Consider the following 21,944-nt stretch of genomic DNA (forward strand, 5'->3'; position numbering starts at 1 on the left):
GGGTTGTGCTGTTGTGGCGTTGTCCGTGTCACCAGTCATCTCACCGCGGCAAGGGAGTTAACTGACTATAAAAGTCCAGTTTCCACCCTTGCCGAACTATGGAGATCTATTTTGGCTGGATTAACGAGTCTATGCATAGTGCAATAAAAATCGCGTAACGAAATCGACATCCGGTTCATAAACTGCCGTGCAGATTTCGATCGATTGCAGGATTTGCAAAGCATGTGTACCGCCAACTCGGCGTCAACAGATATTTTCCAAATCTTTTCATGTTTTTAATCAAGGTGCTCACGTAATTTGGTGCACTTCGCTAAGTAAATCCCGTTTCATTACAATATAGATCTTGATTATCGACCAGGTCGTCTTGACTGGGCGACATCATTTTGTTTGAAGCAAATGCAAGTGATATGAGAGGTGGAATCGTATAAGTCAATAGGAGGGACATAACTCGAAATAGCCACTGGTGGCGCTACAATCGAGCCCAAAAATTCCAGCCTAGTTCGGCAAGGGTGGAAACTGGACTTTTACAGTCAGTTAACTCCCTTGCCTCGGGAAGATGGTCTCCAGTCGGAGCTGGTAGTTAAGGAAGGGCCGTAGAGTTAATGTCCAACAGCGTGTTCAACATGGCGATAGAAAACAATGCAGTAAATTTAGATCAGTTTGTCGGAATGACCACTTGACCAACTCACCATCGAGTGGGGCCCCGCTATAGTAGCTTTATGACTACCGTAAATCTATGTCTAAATTTGGGAGTGACGACAGTCAACGATGGCGTTGTGAAAGGGATCGCTGATGTGTGACATCGCGCCCTGACATCTTGGATCCGTAACTTTAGAAACAGTGCTTTGTTTGTTTGTCCGCCGCATACATGACACACACGATCAAGTTCGCAAACCTTAAGATACATATCTAAATTTAAATCGTTTTAATGTTTCGTTTTCGTTCCCTGTTCCCTGTGCAATACATATAAGAATGCCGATTGTGGCACTTCCCCATATTCGCCAAGCGCAAAGCGTCAACACGGCGATACGGTAGCCTAGATTATCATGTAGAGCTGGAACGTTGCCTAAAAAAGGCGTATAACAAAATTCAATCTCTCGGGGAACGCTGGCACACATCATTCACAGGAATACATAGCTTTACACAAAGGCCTCGTAGGATACATACTGACATCTAGTCTCTGAAATGAAAATATTTTACAGAAAAAAACAGTTGTTAAATTATAGTTACGAAATATAATAAAAAGAGCCAAGAGACTCTTATTTTCAGATATTGCAGTAAGCTAGACTTGCCAAATATTATAGACTTGAATGGGCTCTTTTTGGATATATTTGTTTCAGGGTCTGTATGACAGACATGATACATGGGTCAATAATATAATTTTGTGTGTGGTAAAGCCACGTATCCCTGGGTTTAAATGAGATGCAGGTCACACAGTATGAACCCCCCCCCCCCCCCCCCCACACACACACACACCTCCCCGATCATCATTGTAGTTGATTCTTACGCGAGCGTCGAGCGCTGCTGACCTGTACTGACCAGAATCCGCATAGAAATGTTAAATGAACGGATTTTGTAGTGCAACACAATAAGGGTGGACAACAAAAGACGGAACCCAGTCAAGTCACACATCAGGCGGTCTGCAACCAACCTCGGTGGTATACTCAGGGCTCCGACTCATTCATGCAATTATTGCTAATTGAGAAAATAATATGTCCGATGTTAAAAGAATAAGAACACGCCCTTAATTATCGTAATTGAGGAAGGGTTCTTGTATTAACGTCTACCAGTTAATTATTTCCATTTTTCCGAGTAACTGTTCCACTTAATCACAAGTCATATGTGACCCAAATATAAGGAGACCTAAATTTGGACTGGAACGAGATTTTCCAGAAGCTGTCAATTCCAACACATGAGCTCTATCGATCCTGCTTTAGAATTTCTCCACTGTAATTAAGTCAAGTAGAATATTATCACCTGACATATAATTAATCGCTGTTGTCGGTGTACAAATGAAATATTTTCCTCCTAATCAGAGCCGCCCGCTAAGAAACATCAAACATCGGAACTTAGAAACTGTATCGGCTTCGCAAAGACCGAGTGTGGAACTTAATTGGACCATTCATCACGTGTCAATGGGGTAATTAGATCTGCATTCCTCCAGACACCGTCCTAGCTTTCCTGAACGACAACAAAGCCGTGTGCTGGATCTGGCCGTATCACCGCATACCCGGAAGTGGACGATATGTAGGGGGGCGTGGCCGCCCTTGAATTGAACCATCCTCGGACGTCATGTACGCATGGTACGCCCTTCAATGAGAAACGATGGCAATTTACCGGAATTCTTTGATCAAACTAAGAATTCTTGACAGCTTTTGTACCACCGCGGACGTTAATCTCCGTGGTGCCACTTAGAATAGAAGAAAAACAAACAAATATGTTATCAGTCTATTGTTGACTATATCGTGTTATAACATAAACTTTACAGTTTCGTTTGGACTAACATTTAGTCTCCGAAATGTCTTCTTATAATGTCTTCTATAATTCTATAATTGCAAGCTGCCCAGGGAATTTCTTCAGTTTCGGATACTGTGCTTCATACTGAAGATATCTAGATTTGACAAACTATTTACGTGTGGAAGAGTTTTGGAAATGTTTCAGTGTCAGTTTCGTGATACCGACCCAGTTTCACCAACGAATGAGTTCCCTTCCTCCTATTGTATAATAGACTCTTCCACGTGTCCACCACGTGTCCACCACGTGTCCTGTTCTCCTCTTGACATCTACTTAACCCCCCGTGACGCCGTGACGTTCTTGTGTATGTCATCACAGAGAACGGACACATGGCCACTGATCCACGTCTGAAAGAGGGAGAAAGTTCACATCCTCCACTTCAAACCAGTAATATCAGTCCACGACTGACGTGTTGATGTAAGGCTGCCTCTGAGAAACAGGGCTGTATAGTGGCATGGCAGCTTGATAACAAGTGCAGTCATTATGTTATCAATACCATTGTGAATATTTCATTGTACACAAGATGTCTCGTTTGAGTATAAATCGAATTCTCCGTTTTACATCTTTTGTACTCTGGAAATGTTCATCATGCACTGATTGATTCAAATATCTATCTTCTACGCTGACGTATGTCAATACGTTTACACAAGTGTCTCAGACCCGTGAAGATCCGGGGTAGAAAAGGTCTTCAGCAACCCATGCTTGCCGTAAAAGGCGACTATCGGGATCAGGTGGTCAGCGTCGTTGATGCATGTCATCGTATCCCCAGTTGCGAGTATCGATGCTCATGATGTCAATCACTGGATATTTACAGACCAAGGTCATATAGCTGGAATATTGCTGAGTGCGGCGTTAACCAACGAACCAACGAACCAAAAAACAAAACAAACATCTTTTGAACTCTGGAAATGTTAAATATGTATTGATTGATTCAAATATATACCTTCTTTGCTGGCGTTTGTCAATGTGTTTACACAAATGTCTCTACTAAAATAACATAAACATTACATATTTGTTTAGAAAAATGAGTAAAAACATAATGTTCACGTTCTATAGAGTTCTAACACGAAACAAGTTACATGTTTGCAACGCTGACGATCTGATGAAAAGTAGATTATGATTGAGAGTGTTCTTTTCCCATACAACCGCAGGCCGACATCTTGCATGTTAAAATGTAATTCACGTAATCACAAACATCTGTCAAAATAAACAGTGAACCCTGTAAACTGCGAGTGTTTAGAACGTGTACCCTCTCCCTGGTAACCCGCCATCTTCACACGATCTTATGTCACGGGGAAGAAGCATGTTTATTGAGACACGTGGCAATTTAAAGCTCAGTTATAAAAGTTCAAGACGGAGGACATGGGTGAGAGGCAGGTCTAACTTACTACGGTGAAATGGAGTGTGGTAACCCCTAAACACTGATGTGTGTATTCAGGTGCAACAACTCCATCTTTAATCGGGTCATGACGTCACGCGCTTAAGGGAGATGACTGGTTACATTGTAGCAATGCGCGTACGACCTTGTACATTATACTCACGCTATAAACCGATTATTAACCTCATTTTTTGTTGGGTGGAAAAGTAAACCGCTTTATACTGTTCAATTCCGAATAACGAGTTTTGTATTCATTGTGTATTGAGGGAGCTTCTGTGTCCATTATCGCTTAAAGAAACACAAAAGCTTAGCAGGTATTTAGCTGTATCGCGGACATTGAATAAATGGCATTATATCTTCATAATCCTTAATCTTTAATCCACATGTAAACATTTCTACCCAATCACCAGCTTACTTGGTGAGAACATGAGGGCAGAGACCATAAAAATTATTTTATGGCATCTGATCACGGGTATTGAATAAATGGCATTATGTCTCCATACTCTTTAATCTCTATACAGCATGCAAATACTTCACCCAATCGTCTGCAGATATGAAGTTGATTCTGTTTACCCCATCAGTGAATTAATTATGCGTGTTATTCAAGGGGATATGTAACGAACAGGCGGCTTGGCTTGTAGACTCCCCAGATGATTGTTGAGTACACATTGATCCAGAGGCTGGGGTAATAATAGCGCTTTCAGTTTGCCCCTGTGTGGTGTGGAAACGTGCGCAATATAAATGACAATAATAATAATAATATTAATAAAAATAATGATGATAATAATGATGATGATGATAATAATAATAATGATGATGATGATGATGATACTAATTGTTTACTATTATCCACTCGTGAAGATCCGGCTTGGAATTGGTCTTGGCTTAGCTGATGCATGTCATCGTATTCCAATTGCATAGACCGATGCTCATGATGTCAATCACTGGATTGTCTCGTCCAGACTCGATTATTTACAGACCACCGTCATATAACTGGAATATTGCTGAGTGCGGCGTTAAACAACAAAAACAAACAAACAAACAATACTGCCATTCTTCCCGGGGCAAAGGCAGGAACGAAAGCGAAACAGGGATATAAACATCAACAAGTACCTACATGTTTGCGAACTTGATTGTGTGTGTAATGCACGCGGAAGTGGTTACTGCATCCCTACTTAATGTATAGGCACAAGTATTAACTGTTGGAGAGGCGGGAAAGGGTTATTGTCCATAATGTGCCATTGTTCAAACGCCCGTGTATCTGGACAGGACAAGACTACGGGACATAATCGATTCATAGTTCGTGTTCAATACCATCTCTCTTGAAGCAGGCGTATGAATAGCCATCACTATTGGTGTCTGTAATTGTATCAAATACAGTTTTCTATATGAAGGCTCGTTGACTAATGCATCCATCATCATCATCATCATCATCATCATTTTCTTCTTCATCATCATTATCATATCATCATTTTTATTTCCCCCTCTTGGGGATTTTAGAATACGAATGATATAGATTTGGACAGAAGTAAGACAAGTACAAAAAAGTGGAAGAAAAGAAGTGTTAGTAAACGAAGGTGCTAGAAAAGTTATGAAACGTAACACACTTAAAGGATACGTACATTTGTTAAGACTGTATGTAACGCTGCCTGAGAGAATACATGGTTTTCACATTCAAGTATTGTGTGTTCCTCCAAGCTCACTGATCTGCATGGACGGGATCTACAAACAGAGCATGACGCGTAAAAACGCTTAATAAACTGCCGGGCAAAAGAAAGTATACACTTATATTTGATGGAGGCTAAAAATGAAACAAACAAGAAATAGTTATTCGATGGTGATGTATTCGATACGGGTATCATAGTTAGGATTTGGACCCTAGGTTTGCAGTGTTTCGGCGACTGATTCAGCCTTGTGACGTTTTGATAAGGTTAAATCGATTAACGTTAACGATTTTGGTTAAAATCCTGTTTTCAAGTGCATACTTTCTTTTGCCTGGGTGTTCTGTGCTGTTTAAAACACGAGGCGCGTCTTATTTTGCGTCATTACCGTTTGAGAGTCCAAAGAACATAAATCTATTAGTATCTCTTATTTCTTGAAAGAGAAGAAATTATATGACCCCAACGTTGCCCCGTATTCACTGTATAAATATACCCAGCATCAATATACTCCGTACAGCGTAATTCAATGAATTGTACTGTTTTACTTTTTGGTTATTTACTGTATCACGCATAATAAACACAGACTTTACGCTTACATACAATGGTCATGTATATTTTAATATTTTCTTTAAAATGCCCATTCAATTCATTTACATTTTGTGTCGGAGAGTGCACATTTATATATATCTATTGTACATGAAAAGACTGAATTGACACGCACCGGTAACTAACCTACTGGCTTGGAACAAGACATGGGCAAAATAGTGCATGTGGAGAGAGATAGATCAATGGCGGCACATTCAGTTGCGTGTGACTGACACAAGATGTTGAACTACTGAAAAGAGGAACATTCTCGATCCACAAAGAATTTTAATTGAAAGATGTGTCCGCCTTTTCACAACGTAACCTATTCATTATTGGCGAATAACGTCGCCCGCAGCACACAGACAGTTCATCTTGGGTAGACAGTCACGACCATTTGCTTTATTGGGAAGACACACATCTATTACTGATACAAACCGGCACAAAGACAGGTGAAAATTATACGTCATTGTGAAGAATTTGAACCCGGTTTAGGTCACGACCGTACTCCTGTCAGACAATATTGACCGCCGAAGCCAAGGGGCCGTCAATATTTCCTATATCACCCCCGTGCGCTGTAGCTTATTGGAACACTGGGCAGCACTATTGTCCGGCGTCCTAATTCAGCTAATCATCTCATATTGCGTGTAAGGACCACTGTGTAATATTGTTCCCTTCACCCGCCATGTATTGAACGCCCGCGGAGCTTTGTAAACAGGTTTGAATGCAGAGGGAACGTAGGCGTAGTGAGCATGACACAACACACGGCGACTAGCCAATCGCTGAGCCGCTACTTCAGTGGACTGAAATTATCGTCTGCTCATTTGGTATCGTCTGCAGTGTTGGAGAGATGCTCGGTCGAGTGATACACGTATGTAGGTGAGTTTTGCTGTTTCGTTGGAGTGAAACTGACTCTGTGTTATACCGAGAGGAAGCATAGAAACATATCGTGTCTGTAATGCCAGAGGGAGATCTAAAGCACACTATGTGGAGATGTCATCTTGGCCACGTGGTGATTAGTTCCAGGAATGGTCAGTCGTTGTTGCCGAGGTGTTTTATACAATTATAGTCGGTATCTGTTGAGGTATCTAACCTGCATAGCATCTATGACTGTATATATGTTATACAGTATCTGTGACGATACATATTCCGTACAATATCTGTGATTGTATGTATTATGTATAATATCTGTGACGGAATATATTCTCTACGGTAAATGTGCTTGAATATATTCCATATATTATCTGTGACAGTGTGTATTCTCTGTGGTATCTGTGACGGTGTATATTCTGTATGGTATCTGTGACGGTGTATATTATCTATGGTATCTGCATGACGGTGTATATTCTGTATGGTATCTGTGACGGTGTATATTCTGTACAGTATCTGTGACAGTGTATATTCTGTATGGTATCTGTGACGGTGTATATTCTGTACAGTATCCGTGACAGTGTATATTCTGTATGGTATCTGTGACGGTGTATATTCTGTACAGTATCTGTGACAGTGTATATTCTGTATGGTATCTGTGACAATGTATATTCTGTATGGTATCTGTGACGGTGTATATTCTGTACAGTATCTGTGACAGTGTATATTCTGTATGGTATGTGTGACAGTGTATATTCTGTATAGTATCTGTGACAGTGTATATTCTGTATGGTATCTGTGACAGTGTATACTTTGTATAGTATCTGTGACAGTGTATATTCTGTATAGTATCTGTGACAGTGTATATTCTGTATAGTATCTGTGACAGTGTATATTCTGTATAGTATCTGTGACAGTGTATACTTTGTATAGTATCTGTGACAGTGTATATTCTGTATAGTATCTGTGACAGTGTATATTCTGTATAGTATCTGTGACGGTGTATATTCTGTATGGTATCTGTGACAGTGTATATTATCTGTGGTATCTGTGACGGTGTATATTCTGTATAGTATCTGTGACAGTGTATACTTTGTATAGTATCTGTGACAGTGTATATTCTGTATAGTATCTGTGACAGTGTATATTCTGTATAGTATCTGTGACGGTGTATATTCTGTATGGTATCTGTGACGGTGTATATTATCTGTGGTATCTGTGACGGTGTCTATTTTGTATGGTATCTGGGTGACGGTAAATGTCCTGTATGTACACGTGGTGTACCACGCGTGGGCGTGTCAGCAGAATCTCTTATATTTACCTTCACGAAATATTTAACATTGCCTTGAAAGCTGTTATCAGTTACAATACGTGTATTCTGTTAAATAACCCCCGATCGCAGACTTTGTGTACATGTGACCCAAAAACATATATATATTAGATAGTATTACTATAGTACGATGGTATTTACAGATTTAAATAAATAAACCCCTAGCATGACGAACACTGTAATAAAAAGATCGAGCCACTCCATCATGTTATTTAGATACTATATTTGTGCCAAAGCTGGGCATCCTCTGGCAACGTGTTGCACAGTCTTATTTAATTAAGTGCATAATCAACATTTCATATTTACATTTTGATGCAAAATCACACATTGACGGTTTCAAGGGGGAAGTGACTGGTCCTGAGCAGCAAACAGAAAGCTTTCTGTTTCACTTCATCCAAACAAAGGACTCTGCGGGGTTGCTGATCTTCTCAACACATTGCACATAAACTCGATGCAGTGTTCGTTCTGAGAGGCTTTCCTTGAGAAACCGAACCTGTGACGATTGATGCATCACTTCGCTTGGCTGACACCCATGTCTGTACCGTCAAGCTCTGCAGATTCATCAACAAAATCAACACTGACATTGAGATTATATACTACATCCTTGGCTCGTTTAAGAAAACCGTGGAATGCCTTGTTTTCATCATGAATCTTGACATGCTTCACAAGAGGATCATCAGACAAATAAATCTTGTCAAAAGTCCACAATACAATTCTATCCTGAAGAACCTTCACGTTAATCAAACCACGCACTCCCATTTTAATTGGTAAATATAGGCGTCTGAGGGGTGAGCGAGGGTTTTGGGATCTATTGTCTTACCTTCGTGCGAGGGTGTCAAAGCCCTGAACTTCTTGTTTCGTCCAACAACACCAAACGAATACAAAAGGACGGGCACAGCAGAAGTATTTGTGGCGTTGACTTTATTGCGAGCTCTCATCTCTTAACTCCATACATGTTTAAGTCTACATTTGTATTATGATAATGATGATTATTATTCGTAATGTGTATACGTGTATCACAGTCTCTATACAGGACCCTGCACGTTGGGTTGTACAAACAAGAGAGACAAGTTTCAGTAAGGAAGAATGCGCCTGTCTGTTGACAACTCGGCAGTAAACCCCCCTGTGTGTAATAGGGCGTTATGGCCTCATGGTGGTGGACAGAAGACGCCTGCATGCACAGGCGTACATTTAGCTGTGGTTACCGTCGTCCCGAATAATTATGTCAGAGAGTACAAGGAGAGTGTTGTGAGACCCGCGGGAGGGCATTGCTTGGTGAAGACCATCCTTTGACAAATAGAAACCCGAATAAGTCTCATATACAGTGTCATGCGTTCCGTGATAACACGATGGAAAAACTTTATCCACGCTGGGTTTAAAATTGAATGTGGTACTAAAGTCAGCTAATGAATGAATGAATCTCTCTCTCTCTCTCTCTCTCTCTCTCTCTCTCTCTCTCTCTCTCTCTCTCTCTCTCTCTCTCCCTCTCTCTCTCTTATAGGAAATACAATGTTCGACTGCTGAGGGTTAAAACGCCGATCCAGGAACCTAGATGTTACAATTATATGGGTAATCCAATCACTACTTTCATTTCCTTACAGGTCTTGCTTCAGGATCCTTTAGTTGAAGTGTTGTTTCCAAGTATTCCCTGTCACTGAAGCACTTGAGAAACCGGAGTCGGAAATTGTGGATGAGGATGCTGTTAACCTAACGACTGCTCACATCTGGAAAACTCGATCATCGTCAGTTGACGTGTGACGGAGAACGTAAAATCACGTCAAGTGTAGAAGTTAGTCTTCCGTCTCCTCCTTGGCATACAGGAAGAGTTCATGTTGACGACGGCTGATAAGAAGGTTGTGTGATAAACAGTGGATTACCGTTCGGAGCGGAGACTTGGTGATACTTACCTAACACTTGGTAAGTATTGATTTTTATCTCTGTTGTACATAATACTGCGTCAACACATTGGGCAATGGGATACCCAGCGGTAGGTCATTATGTAAATAGTTATTATACTGGGTTGGAAATAGGTTGATTCAGGGCCACGTTCCACAAAGCGGTCTTAGCTCTTCGAATGTCGTAGTTCAGTGTTGAACAATGGGAGTTACGATCGTCTTAGAGCTGGGATGGCTTTGCGGAAAGGGGCCCTGAGATGCATGTAAGTACCACATGGGAAATTGTGTTGCGATCAGGGGTTTCATACAACAATACAATGAAGTACAACAAGATACATCTAACATACATCTAAGATACATATCAGGGGATCTAACCCCCGATATTCCGCTTTCCGTTCTGATGGTATTTCCCCTTGACCATAGAGACGGTCGTAGACTCACATCTAGTCTCTGAAATGAATTATTTTACAGAAACAGTTGTTAACTTACAGTTATGAAATAGTACAAAAAGGAGCCCAGAGACTTTCTTCATTTTCAGATACTGCAGTAATCGAGACACAAAATATTATAGACTTGCATGGGCTGTATTGGATATATTTGTGTCAGGGTCTTATGACAGACTAAGGCGGTCGATACAGTCAGGTTAAGCGCTTGTATGAGATTCATCACCTACATCCGTGGGTAACCAATCTTGCAATTTGTACGACCCGCATTGACTTAAGGAGATACTGTGAGTAGCTGATGTGTTTGAGGTCTGCATGTGATCGGTTAACAATGTGGTGCAGAGGTCCGTCGAGTAGAAACATCTTGAATAAGCGTGACAACACGAGGACGACCGGACTCGCACAGCTTTGTTTGTAGTTTGGTGCTGTATAACACTCGGATGCCTTAACCAGTACCGACAATGGTACATAGCTCTAGCAGTCAGGGCTTGATGACTATTGCTTGAGTGACTCGTCTGTGTAGCATTCTGAAGTTGATGATGATGATGGTGATGATGGTGGTGATATGGATGTATCATAAATTGTTTACCCCTTCTGACTAAACCTGCAGGCCTCGTCACTGACACACGTAAGCATGACTCTAAGAAATATGATCTGCTCATATTTTTTAAGGTTTATTTCAAGAGCGTACTCATTTTGTAAACTTCCTGGCAAAGGAAAGTATACAAGGCCGTAGTTAGGCCGTAGGCTCAAAATGGAGCAAACAAGAAATGGTTATTCGATGGTGATGTATCTGATACGGGTATCATAGTTGTGTTTTGGACCTTAAAATTGAAGTGCTTCCGTAGCTGTTTCAGCCAAGAAATATTTGTACTTTATTGTTCAAGTCCAATTGTCAAGTGTATTCTTTCATTTGCCCGGCAATCCAGTTAATGTGTCAGCGGAGGAGTTTTCCAGAATTGAACAGTTTGAGCAGTTAATTAGCACATGCTTCATCACCGGATGCTACTTGTAAGATCTGTTAGACTCTGGCATCATGTTGCTGCGGCGGGTGACCTGGCTGGTGTGTTTTCGTACTCCGATATCGTTGACCGTTTCTCATGCTGTCAACCACTGGTAGACCTGGCTCAGAGCCAATTAGTTACAGGCCGCAGTCGTACAGCTAAACGATGGTTGATTGCTGCGGAAGAAAAACTCCTGTTCGTGTTTGCTATGTCTCCAGAGAGCTTCCGTGATCGTCGTCGTACGAATGCGCGACATCAGTGTTTGTGAGAACATTTATTTGTTGCTGCCACGTTCAGGACTGGATTATTTACAGACCGCCGTCATATAGCTGGAATCTTGCCGAGTGCGGCGTTCAACAACAAACCAACCAACCGAATGAGGGTTTGACAACAAATCGTATATTTTCCCGCCATGACAAAGTACACAAAAACTCGTGACGTCACAACGTGCACATTCCTCCAAGACCTATCCCCAGAGTGTCACGTAAGGTTGTATAACTGAGGGTTTAGCTACCTGGAACAATGCGCGACCTTAACGCTTGGTCTAGCCAGGACATCACGGCTTCACATCCAATCAACATTGTTTGCGATACAAAAGTAGTTGTTGAAGGTTAGCTGCTTGAGCTGATATGCTACTGTGAACTTTACACGTTGCAGACAGAATGTCCATAATGTACTGTCACGTTTGGAATGTGACGTCAGAGATTTGTGCGCCGTGACACTTTGTGTCATGATTCTCGGAGAGCAGCAGTGTGTCGAACTGATGTCACGCCCTGAACTAACGTCACACCATGACATACAGATGGACAGGCAAACAGAGACTGTTATGCAAATACGTTTACCATTGAGGCGGCACGGGTGGCCCACTCAGTAAAGTTGTGTGCAGAGTTGCGTCCCTTAAGCGTGCCACGAACCTAGGATCCTGGTTTCGAATTCCAGATTCACCCTGATTGTTTTTTAGTTTGTCAACATTAAACCCTTGCTCGTGGGTTTCACCATTTGTAAACCTTCCTCCCACATTAAACTGACACATGATGATGTAACTGAAATACTGTTCAAAGCAGCGTTAGATCAAGCTCACTCACTCTCTACCATTAAACCAGGGCAAATATTAGCTTTTTACATTACCGTAACTCTACACTTCTAGGCTTGTAACACTAAGGTATCTTTGTGCAAGCATACTAGACCTTGGCCCACCTTCACAAAGCGATCTTAGCGCTAAGATGATCGTAACTCCACACTTCTACATAGGCTTGTAACACTAAGGTCTCTTTGTGCAAGCATACTAGACCTTGGCCCACCTTCACAAAGCGATCTTAGCGCTAAGATGATCGTAACTCCACACTTCTACATAGGCTTGTAAAACTAAGGTCTCTTTGTGCAAGCATACTAGACCTGGGTCCACCTTCACAAAGCGATCTTAGCGCTAAGATGATCATAACTCCCATACTTTAACATAGGCTTACAATAGTCGTAGCGCTAAGATCGCTTTGTGCAAGTGGTCCCTGATGTTTGATTGAAGATCAACAGTGCTATCATTATACATGTACCCAGCTCAGGCCCAATCTAATCACCTAAATAATGAATTATTCATCTTGAAATGAGATATGGCTACTGTTGTAGCAATTATAGACCTCAACAGGGCTTGGGGCTTTGGTAAGATGATGAAGGTTTGGGTATTGTTCGTCATTGTCGTGTTGTTCTTGATGTTCTTGGTGTTGTGTGTGTTTTGTTGTTGTTGTTGGTGGTGGTGGTGGTGGTGGTGGTGGATCTGTTTATGATGATTGTGTAATTGTTGTTCATTGGTGATGCTGACCATTCTGTTTGTGATGTTGGTAATGTTTTTGACACTTGTAGTGTTGTTAGTGATGCTTGTCATGTTGTTGGTGAGTTGGTATCGTTGTTGGTATTGGTAGAGATGTTGTTTGCGATTTGTTTGGTATTATTGGCTTTCTTGGTTATGCTTGTCATGTTGTTGGTGTTTGCCACGTCAGTGAGTGTTGTTATTGTTGTTGATGTTGTTCATGTTGAACCTGACCATGTTTTTCGTGTCTGCTCGTGTTGATGCTGACCACGTTGTTGGCGTTGCTCGTGTTGACGCTGTCCATGTCGTTGCTGTCCATGATGACGCTGACCATGTCGTTGGTGCTGTCCATGATAACGCGGACGATGTCATTGGTGTTGTTCATGTTGAACCTGACCATGTTTTTAGTTCCTGCTCGTGTTGACGATGACCACGTTGTTGACATTGCTCGTGTTGACGCTGTCCATGTCGTTGCTGTCCATGTTAACGCTGTCCGTGTCGTTGGTGTTGTTCATGTTGAACCTGACCATGTCGTTGGTGTTGTTCATGTTGACGCTGACGATGTTGTTGGTGTTTGCCACGCTAGTGAGTGTTGTGACTGTTCTTGGTGTTATACGTGTTAACGCGGACGATGTCGTTGGTGTTGTTCATGTTGACACTGACCATGTTTTTAGTTCCTCCTCGTGTTGACGCTGACCACGTTGTTGGTGTTGCTCGTGTTGACGCTGTCCATGTCGTTGCTGTCCATGTTGACGCTGATCATGTCGTTGGTGCTGTTCATGTTGATGCTGGCGATGTTGTTGGTGCTTGCCACGGTAGTGAGTGTTGTAACTGTTGTTGGTAGTTGTGACTCAGTCATCCCACCCACATGTTGGCAACCGATTGAGTGACTTGCAGAAATCTGAAGTGAATCCTGTAGTGGGGCTGAGCGTATGTTTAGTACTCTATATTATGGCCTATTTCTACCCAAGCGACATAATAACCAGGACTTATACAGCCAAATTCTCGCAATTTCAAGTCATGAATATATGATCGCTTTCAAACCTGGTCGCGCGAGAGTACATACATAATTAAAGGGTCTAAGCTTTGATGGAACACCGACATCGAAACTCAGCTAACATTCCACATGGCGAGTTTGGCATTATTCGCTTTGACCTGTCCACAATAAATATCCCATATATGTGGCCATTATGTTCAATATCTCTTCATGGCGCTATATGGCATATTTTGTTATGCTCCTTCGCGGTCAGCGTGACTTTCGAATGAAACATGCCGTATTCTATTATCCGTGAGAGCATTACACATTCAAATACCCTGAGCTGGATGGAAACTCTTAGCAAACAATGGCGAGTGGTGAGAACGTGAATTTTATATTTATGACAGCGTCGGCCCTCTCCTTGGTCGTGTCACCTCTGACCCCGTGCAGCAGGTATCGGGGATGACGTGAACGGCCGTCTTCATCCCCGCTATCGCGGAGTCGTTGTCTGCTGATTCATGGAAAAGAGGAGCCAGTAGGGCGCTCTTCGATTAAAAGAGGAGACGAATGATTTTTGTGAATTACGTTTCAACTAAAAGAATAGTTTAAACGTGGATACAGTGAAAGTGAGCGAGTTTGTATGGATTCCAGGGGCTTTTACCAGCATGTCAAGACATAGATGTAACTATGTTCATACACTGAATTCGTAATATTGTAGAGGGTTCGTCTGGTGCTGAGGAGGGCTTTAACCACCGTGCTATGTACTCTATTCATACTGATGGAAAGGCCTTATCTGCACATGTGGGAGGGTCCGCTCGTTGTGGATTCGAACTCCAAGGGCGATGGGGTAGCTGAGCAGTCTAAGCGCCGGCCCGTTATGCCGTAGATCCGGGTTCGAATCCCACACATGGATATAATGTATGAACCCCTGGGTGTCTCTTGGCATGATATGGCGTAAAACCAACTTCATATTTTGTTTAGGGGCAGGACAGGTCTTCAGCAACCTATGCTTGCCGCAAAAGGCGACTTTGGTTGTCACACCCGTCATACATATATCATATGCCCCACCCGTCATACATGTATCGTATACTTGCCAGCCGGCATAATCGCTTATTCTAAATGTAAAAGGCGATTATGTTTGTCGTAAGAGGCGTCTAACGGGATCGGGTGGTCAGGCTCGCTGACTTGGTTAATACATGTCATCGTATCCCAATTGCGTAGATTTGATGCTCATGATGTCAATCACTGGATTGCCTGGTCCAGAGTCGATTATTTCCAGACCGCCGTCATGTAGCTGGAATATTGCCGAGTACATTATATTTGTTTGTCTTGGGGTTGTAACCTTCTGTCCGTTTTCCAACCAAACAATGCCATAGTGAAGATGTCTCGCACATTTGTGACTAAAACCAATTTTGTTTGTGCTGATTTATTCTTGAGACGACTCATCGAATATATCACCGTCTGGCAACATATTGCGGAGTTGTTGGGAGGAAGGATCCGCGTTCAGACTGTTCCTGTTCATTGACCTTTCTCTCCTCCCTGCCTCCTCCTTCAGTGTTGGGCAATGGGTGGTGATTGATGCGGCGTGTCTTACAGTGATGTCTCATCTACTACCTCGCAGAGCTCTTGAATCAGGATTTCACAACAGTAACAGCGATGTATGCAGATACCATTAGCTTTACGGGGTAGAACCAAGTCATTTGTTTCTCTTCCTAGCCCTGCATTGAGTCAGGCCTGTGTTTAAGACAGTGGATAGTCTAGTGGTTAGGTGTTGGTTCGTCACGTCGGAGACCGAGTTCGATTCCCAATTATAACGCATGAAACCTATCATTGTGTGTGCCGCCCTGATATTTCTAGAATAATGCTAAACCCATCTTTGTGTGTACTGCCCTGATGTTTCTAGAATAATGCTAAACCCATCTTTGTGTGTACTGCCCTGATATTTCTAGAATAGTGTTAAACCCATCTTTGTGTGTGCCGCCCTGATATTTCTAGAATAATGCTAAACCCATCTTTGTGTGTACTGCCCTGATATTTCTAGAATAATGCTAAACCCATCTTTGTCTGTACTGCCCTGATATTTCTAGAATAGTGTTAAACCCATCTTTGTGTGTGCCGCCCTGATATTTCTAGAATAATGCTAAACCCATCTTTGCGTGTACTGCCCTGATATTTCTAGAATAATGCTAAACCCATCTTTGTGTGTACTGCCCTGATATTTCTATAATAGTGTTAAACCCATCTTTGTGTGTGCCGCCCTGATATTTCTAGAATAATGCTAAACCCATCTTTGTGTGTACTGTCCTGATGTTTCTAGAATAATGCTAAACCCATCTTTGTGTGTACTGCCCTGATATTTCTAGAATAATGCTAAAGCCATCTTTGTGTGTGCTGCCCTGATATTTCTAGAATTATGCTAAACCCATCTTTGTGTGTACCGCCCTGATATTTCTAGAATAGTGTTAAACCCATCTTTGTGTATGTCGCCCTGATATTTCTAGAATAATGCTAAACCCATCTTTGTGTGTGCTGCCCTGATATTTATAGAATGGTGCTAAACTCATCTTTGTGTGCGCGCGTCCTGATGTTGCTGGAATAATGTTAAAGACAAGTATACCATACGACGTAAAACCCTACTCACTTAGTTCCTTGATTTGCAAATCACTACCAGAACGAGTCTGAATACATTTCAAGTGCAGGGTGGGGCAATGGGGCAGTAGGATGGCCCAGTGGGTAAAGTCTTGGTGTTGACGCCAAAGAACGAGATCAATCTACACATGGGTCCACTGTTTGGAATAACTGTCGTTGTGTTAGCAACGTAACGTCATACTCTGTCATTGTCACCCACTGACAGGGATATATGTGTTTATATGGAAAGTACATGTCTCTGTAATACTAATAGACTTTTGAACCGAGATTGCATGTATCCTGCGCATATATAAGGAGGTAACTAGACCATGTCTATGAAAAGTATCATCATCATCATCATCATCATCATCATCTTCATCGATTCGATGGTCTTGGTTTGTTTGCTGTTTAACGCCGCACTCAGCAATATTCCAGCTATATGTAGGCGGTCTGTAAATAATCGACTCTAGACCAGACAATCCAGTGGTTGATATCATGAGCATCGATCTACTCAATTGGGATACGATGACATGCATCAACTAGGTCAGCAAGACTGACCACCGACTCCGTTAGTCGCCTTTTACGACAAACATCTTTAAGGACAAGAATGGGTTGCTGAAGACCTATTCTACCACGGATCTGCACGGTCCGGTGGAGGCAGTCGATCAACCAGTGAACATCGGCCTGAACCGTCGGCATTCCATGACACCTGGTGTTGACCCTTATGACTGCTATCACCCATCCAAGTACTGTCGACTTACAGCACGGACTAGCCTTGCTCCAAGGCTGTACTGGAAGAAATGTCCATGGATGTGCATGTGCATCCTCCTCCAGGCAAGTCTAGATATGTGGACAGTACTCCAGTCGCTTATAGGGAAAACTTGTTTCTTATTATTTACAAAATCGAGAAATTATGATTTAAATTAATAATTATTGGCTTATAGACTTGTGCAAGTCTAAGCACGGACCAACTGATCCTATTCACCTTTCACAGAAGACGATCATACCCCACTCCGGAGACCACGTTGGAACTGATGTTTCAGTGAAATGTCTCGAATCAAATTCAGTCCCCGCTATTGACTTCAGACTTTGTAAACAAGTATTTTGTACTGCTCTGAATAAACATCACCCACATCATATCATTATAGTTGGAGTGCACGCACACAGACACGTCTGACTGGTTCTTCTGCCACTCTGTTTGTAGGTATTGTGTGTTGAGATACGGCAGCCCCACAGCATCGCGCTCCTCATAGGCGGAAACTAGTCGTTATTATCGCTTCAGTGGACATTGAGCTGAAGTAGAGATATTGAAGAGTGCTATGACTGCGACGGTTACAAGATTATTAACGATTGGGGTCTAGTATCGTCTTTGATGTAAGCACGGATACGAGAATATAACACGTGCTCCTCTCGGCATGTCTCTCAAAAGTCAGCAACGCGGCATCAAACAGAATTGTAAGTTTGAATTCAACACTCATCAATATATCTGACGTGTTAGTGTGGGCCTGCTTGGTGTTCAATGGATAATGTGTGTTGTAGACTTGCACAAGTCTCTAAGGAAATAATTATTAGTTTAAATCATGATTTCAAGATAATGTAAAAAATAAGAACACGTTGTTCCTATGAGAGAATGGGGTCCTCATTAGGTGGATAGAATTACTACATATCCTTTGACTTTTGTTTCTGTACAGCCTTGGAGCAAGGCTAGTCTGTTTCCGTGGTCACCGTGGCGTGGCTGACAGTCGGGGAGTTTAAGTCACACTGCCGGTGTCTGTAGCATGACTGACAGTCAGGGCCTGTGTCGCAGTGTCCGTGTCTGTAGCATGACTGACAGTCAGGTCCTGTGTCGCAGTGTCCGTGTCTGTAGCATGTCTGACAGTCAGGGCCTGTGTCGCAGTGTCCGTGTCTGTAGCATGTCTGACAGTCATTTCGTCCTGTGTCGCAGTGTCCGTGCATGTAGCATGTCTGACAGTCAGGGCCTGTGTCACAGTTACCGTCTCTGTAGCATGTCTGACAGTCAGGTTCTGTGTTGCAGTGTCCGTGTCTGTAGCATGTCTGACAGTCAGGTCCTGTGTTGCAGTGTCCGTGTCTGTAGCATGTCTGACAGTCAGGTCCTGTGTTGCAGTGTCCGTGTCTGTAGCATGTCTGACAGTCAGGTCCTGTGTTGCAGTGTCCGTGTCTGTAGCATGTCTGACAGTCAGGTCCTGTGTTGCAGTGTCCGTGTCTGTAGCATGTCTGACAGTCAGGTCCTGTGTTGCAGTGTCCGTTTCTGAAGCATATCTCACAGTCTTTGCAGTTGTTTGCTAACAATTCCGTTTGTACGTTCGAATGCACTTACGCAGGTACGCGAAATAAGGTCGTTAGCTACGGTGTATTGAAGGCATGCAGCAATTGTCGTGCACGACAGCCTATTCACTGTATTGTACAGCCAGTGTGGAGATGCCGCAGACTAAGGTCACACACAGCAGTGGAATGAATTGATGAGACTCTCCAGAAGGATTAGTTTAAGGAGTTAAGCATATTGGTTCATATGTTTGTTGGCGAGGAACGCGTTGACGGACCTAATCCCACAATTACATAAAATGTTGGATTCATTTGTTTGTCTGTCGCAAGTGGGCTGTCGATGATGTTTGTGTGACAGATTGATCACGGGGCTTGTAAACGTGGAGGCTGGTTTTACTTGTGTTTCACTAATATATAGCAAGGCGAGGGCGACACGTCCACAAACACTGGCCGTGCGACCAGGTGTGTGGTGCCGTGAATTGCTAGAGACGGACTGGATCCAAGTATATGTAGGTCAGCCTGGGCAGTGACTTGACGGAGGTATATGCAAGTCAGACCGGACAGTGACTTAACGGAGGTATATGCATGTCAGACCGGACAGTGACTTGACGGAGGTATATACATGTCAGACCAGACAGTGACTTGACGGAAGTATATGCATGTCAGACCGGACAGTGACTTGACGGAGGTATATGCAAGTCAGACCAGACAGTGACTTGACGGAGGTATATGCAAGTCGGACCAGACAGTGACTTGGCGGAGGTATATGCAAGTCAGACCGGGCAGTGACTTGACGGAGGTATATGCAAGTCAGACTGGACAGTGACTTGACGGAGGTATATGCATGTCAGACCGGACAGTGACTTGACGGAGGTATATGCAAGTCAGACCGGACAGTGACTTGACGGAGGTATATGCATGTCAGTCCAGACAGTGACTTGACAGAGGTATATGCAAGTCACACCGGACAGTGACTTGATGGAGGTATATGCAAGTCACACCGGACAGTGACTTGACGGAGGTATATGCATGTCAGACCAGACAGTGACTTGACGGAGGTATATGCAAGTCGGACCAGACAGTGACTTGACGGAGGTATATGCAAGTCACACCGGACAGTGACTTGACGGAGGTATATGCAAGTCACACCAGACAGTGACTTGACGGAGGTATATGCAAGTCGGACCAGACAGTGACTTGACGGAGGTATATGCAAGTCAGACCGGACAGTGACTTGACGGAGGTATATGCATGTCAGACCAGACAGTGACTTGACGGAGGTATATGCATGTCAGACCAGACAGTGACTTGACGGAGGTATATGCATGTCAGACCAGTCAGTGACTTGACGGAGGTATATGCATGTCAGACCAGACAGTGACTTGACGGAGGTATATGCAGGTCAGTCTTGCCTTGTGCCATTGCACTGAACCTGAATCTATGAACATACCAGTGTTCTTTAAATCTTTCTAACATTGCTCCGCGAAAACATAATAGACCCTTGATTTAGAAGCAACAGGATATTAATGCAAATATAACCGCCATTGAAGTTATCTTTGTTTAATAGCGACATTAGCGTCAGAGCTATGCTGTAATTTTACTGTAATTTCCCACTCACGTTAATCTGCCCAGGTCATTGGATCCCTGTGATCCTCTTTGCCGTCCCTGAGACATGGCGTTTTCACCGCGACGCAATTCATAGTGTTGGTTCCAGGTCACGCTAAATGTTAGATGCGTGCATTACATGTGCATTAGCCTGATCTTGAGTAGAGGTCAAGGTACCATGACGTCACATATTAGTTTTTGTTTGCGCTTAATGGGATTCCTAGATGGTTGATTTATACACATTGCAGGGCGTAATGTGGCAATTTAGTTTCAGGAGCCATATCATGAATATCGTTTCAATTTCTACGTTATCACACAAATCAGATTGAGTTGACGCAACTTGAAGAGACCACCAACGGGGGCAGTAAGAGGGGTAGGGGGTTACTGAGATTATAAAACAAAATCTGTTTCCGAAAATCTTGAAAATCAATAATTTGTCTTCATGATTAACATCAAATAAAATGTTCGATGGGTACGTCGCATTATGACGTGTAAGAAAATGTGTTGTGAATATTAAAAACAAAATGTTTTGAAGAGCTGCTACCCACTTAAACCACCCCACCCCCCACCCCTGCCCCCACCCCTGCCCCCACTACCCACACACCACAGACAATATCAGAGTGGGCCCTTAAGCAGTTTCGTTTAAGGACATGGACTTGTAGCCTAGGACAGGGGCATGCCAGGAGGTATTTCATCTAGGGTCTCACAAACAACCTCTTATCAACGCCTGAGGAACTGTCGCCGGAAATACTGACCCAGCATATCCATGTGCATCTATTTCCTTGTCGCATATTCGACCTCCGCTTCTACAATAATATTGCTTCAAGTATTCTGGGAAACAAAGAAGGGCTTGTTACTAGGTGTCGTGTGTACTCTACATACAGGCGTATACTGCATGGCCAGCGATGCCTCCTTGGCAGCTCAGTGTTTGGAGTTTCATTAAAACCGTTGTACACGACTGTTTGCACATG

The 21,944-nt window shown here is 42.9% G+C and overlaps 3 protein-coding genes across 9 annotated transcripts in view; 1 reads left to right on the forward strand and 2 right to left on the reverse strand.

Annotated features, from left to right (window-relative positions):
- The window catches only part of LOC139475288 (uncharacterized), a 46,639-nt gene extending 32,758 nt beyond the window's left edge, over nt 1–13,881 (reverse strand). Inside the window, exon 1 of the mRNA XM_071258520.1 lies at nt 13,716–13,881. Within this exon, the coding sequence (XP_071114621.1) occupies nt 13,716–13,881 (166 nt within the window). The remainder of the gene's footprint in view (nt 1–13,715) is intronic.
- LOC139473756 (uncharacterized) overlaps nt 1–21,944 on the forward strand; it is a 73,990-nt gene that overhangs the window by 11,474 nt on the left and 40,572 nt on the right. For 2 of the 7 annotated variants that reach the window (XM_071256498.1, XM_071256504.1), the window contains exons 1-2: nt 6,958–7,014; nt 9,937–10,252. The gene's annotated coding sequence lies outside the window, so the exon portion shown is untranslated. The other 5 variants (XM_071256501.1, XM_071256502.1, XM_071256499.1 and 2 more) reach the window with 5 other exon arrangements.
- On the reverse strand, nt 18,837–20,844 carry LOC139475289 (uncharacterized). The gene is made up of 2 exons (XM_071258521.1): nt 20,781–20,844; nt 18,837–19,354 (listed from the first exon to the last, which is right to left on the reverse strand). Exons 1-2 carry the CDS (start codon nt 20,842–20,844, stop codon nt 18,837–18,839), a joined length of 582 nt encoding a protein of 193 aa, XP_071114622.1.

Source organism: Haliotis cracherodii, unplaced genomic scaffold (assembly GCF_022045235.1).
Source record: "Haliotis cracherodii isolate W230 unplaced genomic scaffold, xgHalCrac1.p SCAF_3, whole genome shotgun sequence".
NCBI classification, from domain to species: Eukaryota; Metazoa; Mollusca; class Gastropoda; order Lepetellida; family Haliotidae; genus Haliotis; species Haliotis cracherodii.

Bases quoted from the DNA above. Each gene is read 5' to 3' on its own strand.
- LOC139475289 (XM_071258521.1), bottom strand. From the start codon at position 20,844: ATGTTAGAAAGATTTAAAGAACACTGGTATGTTCATAGATTCAGGTTC. The intron at 19,355-20,780 runs GCAAGACTGACC...GATATGCTTCAG, and splicing joins GTTCAGTGCAATGGCACAAG to AAACGGACACTGCAACACAG.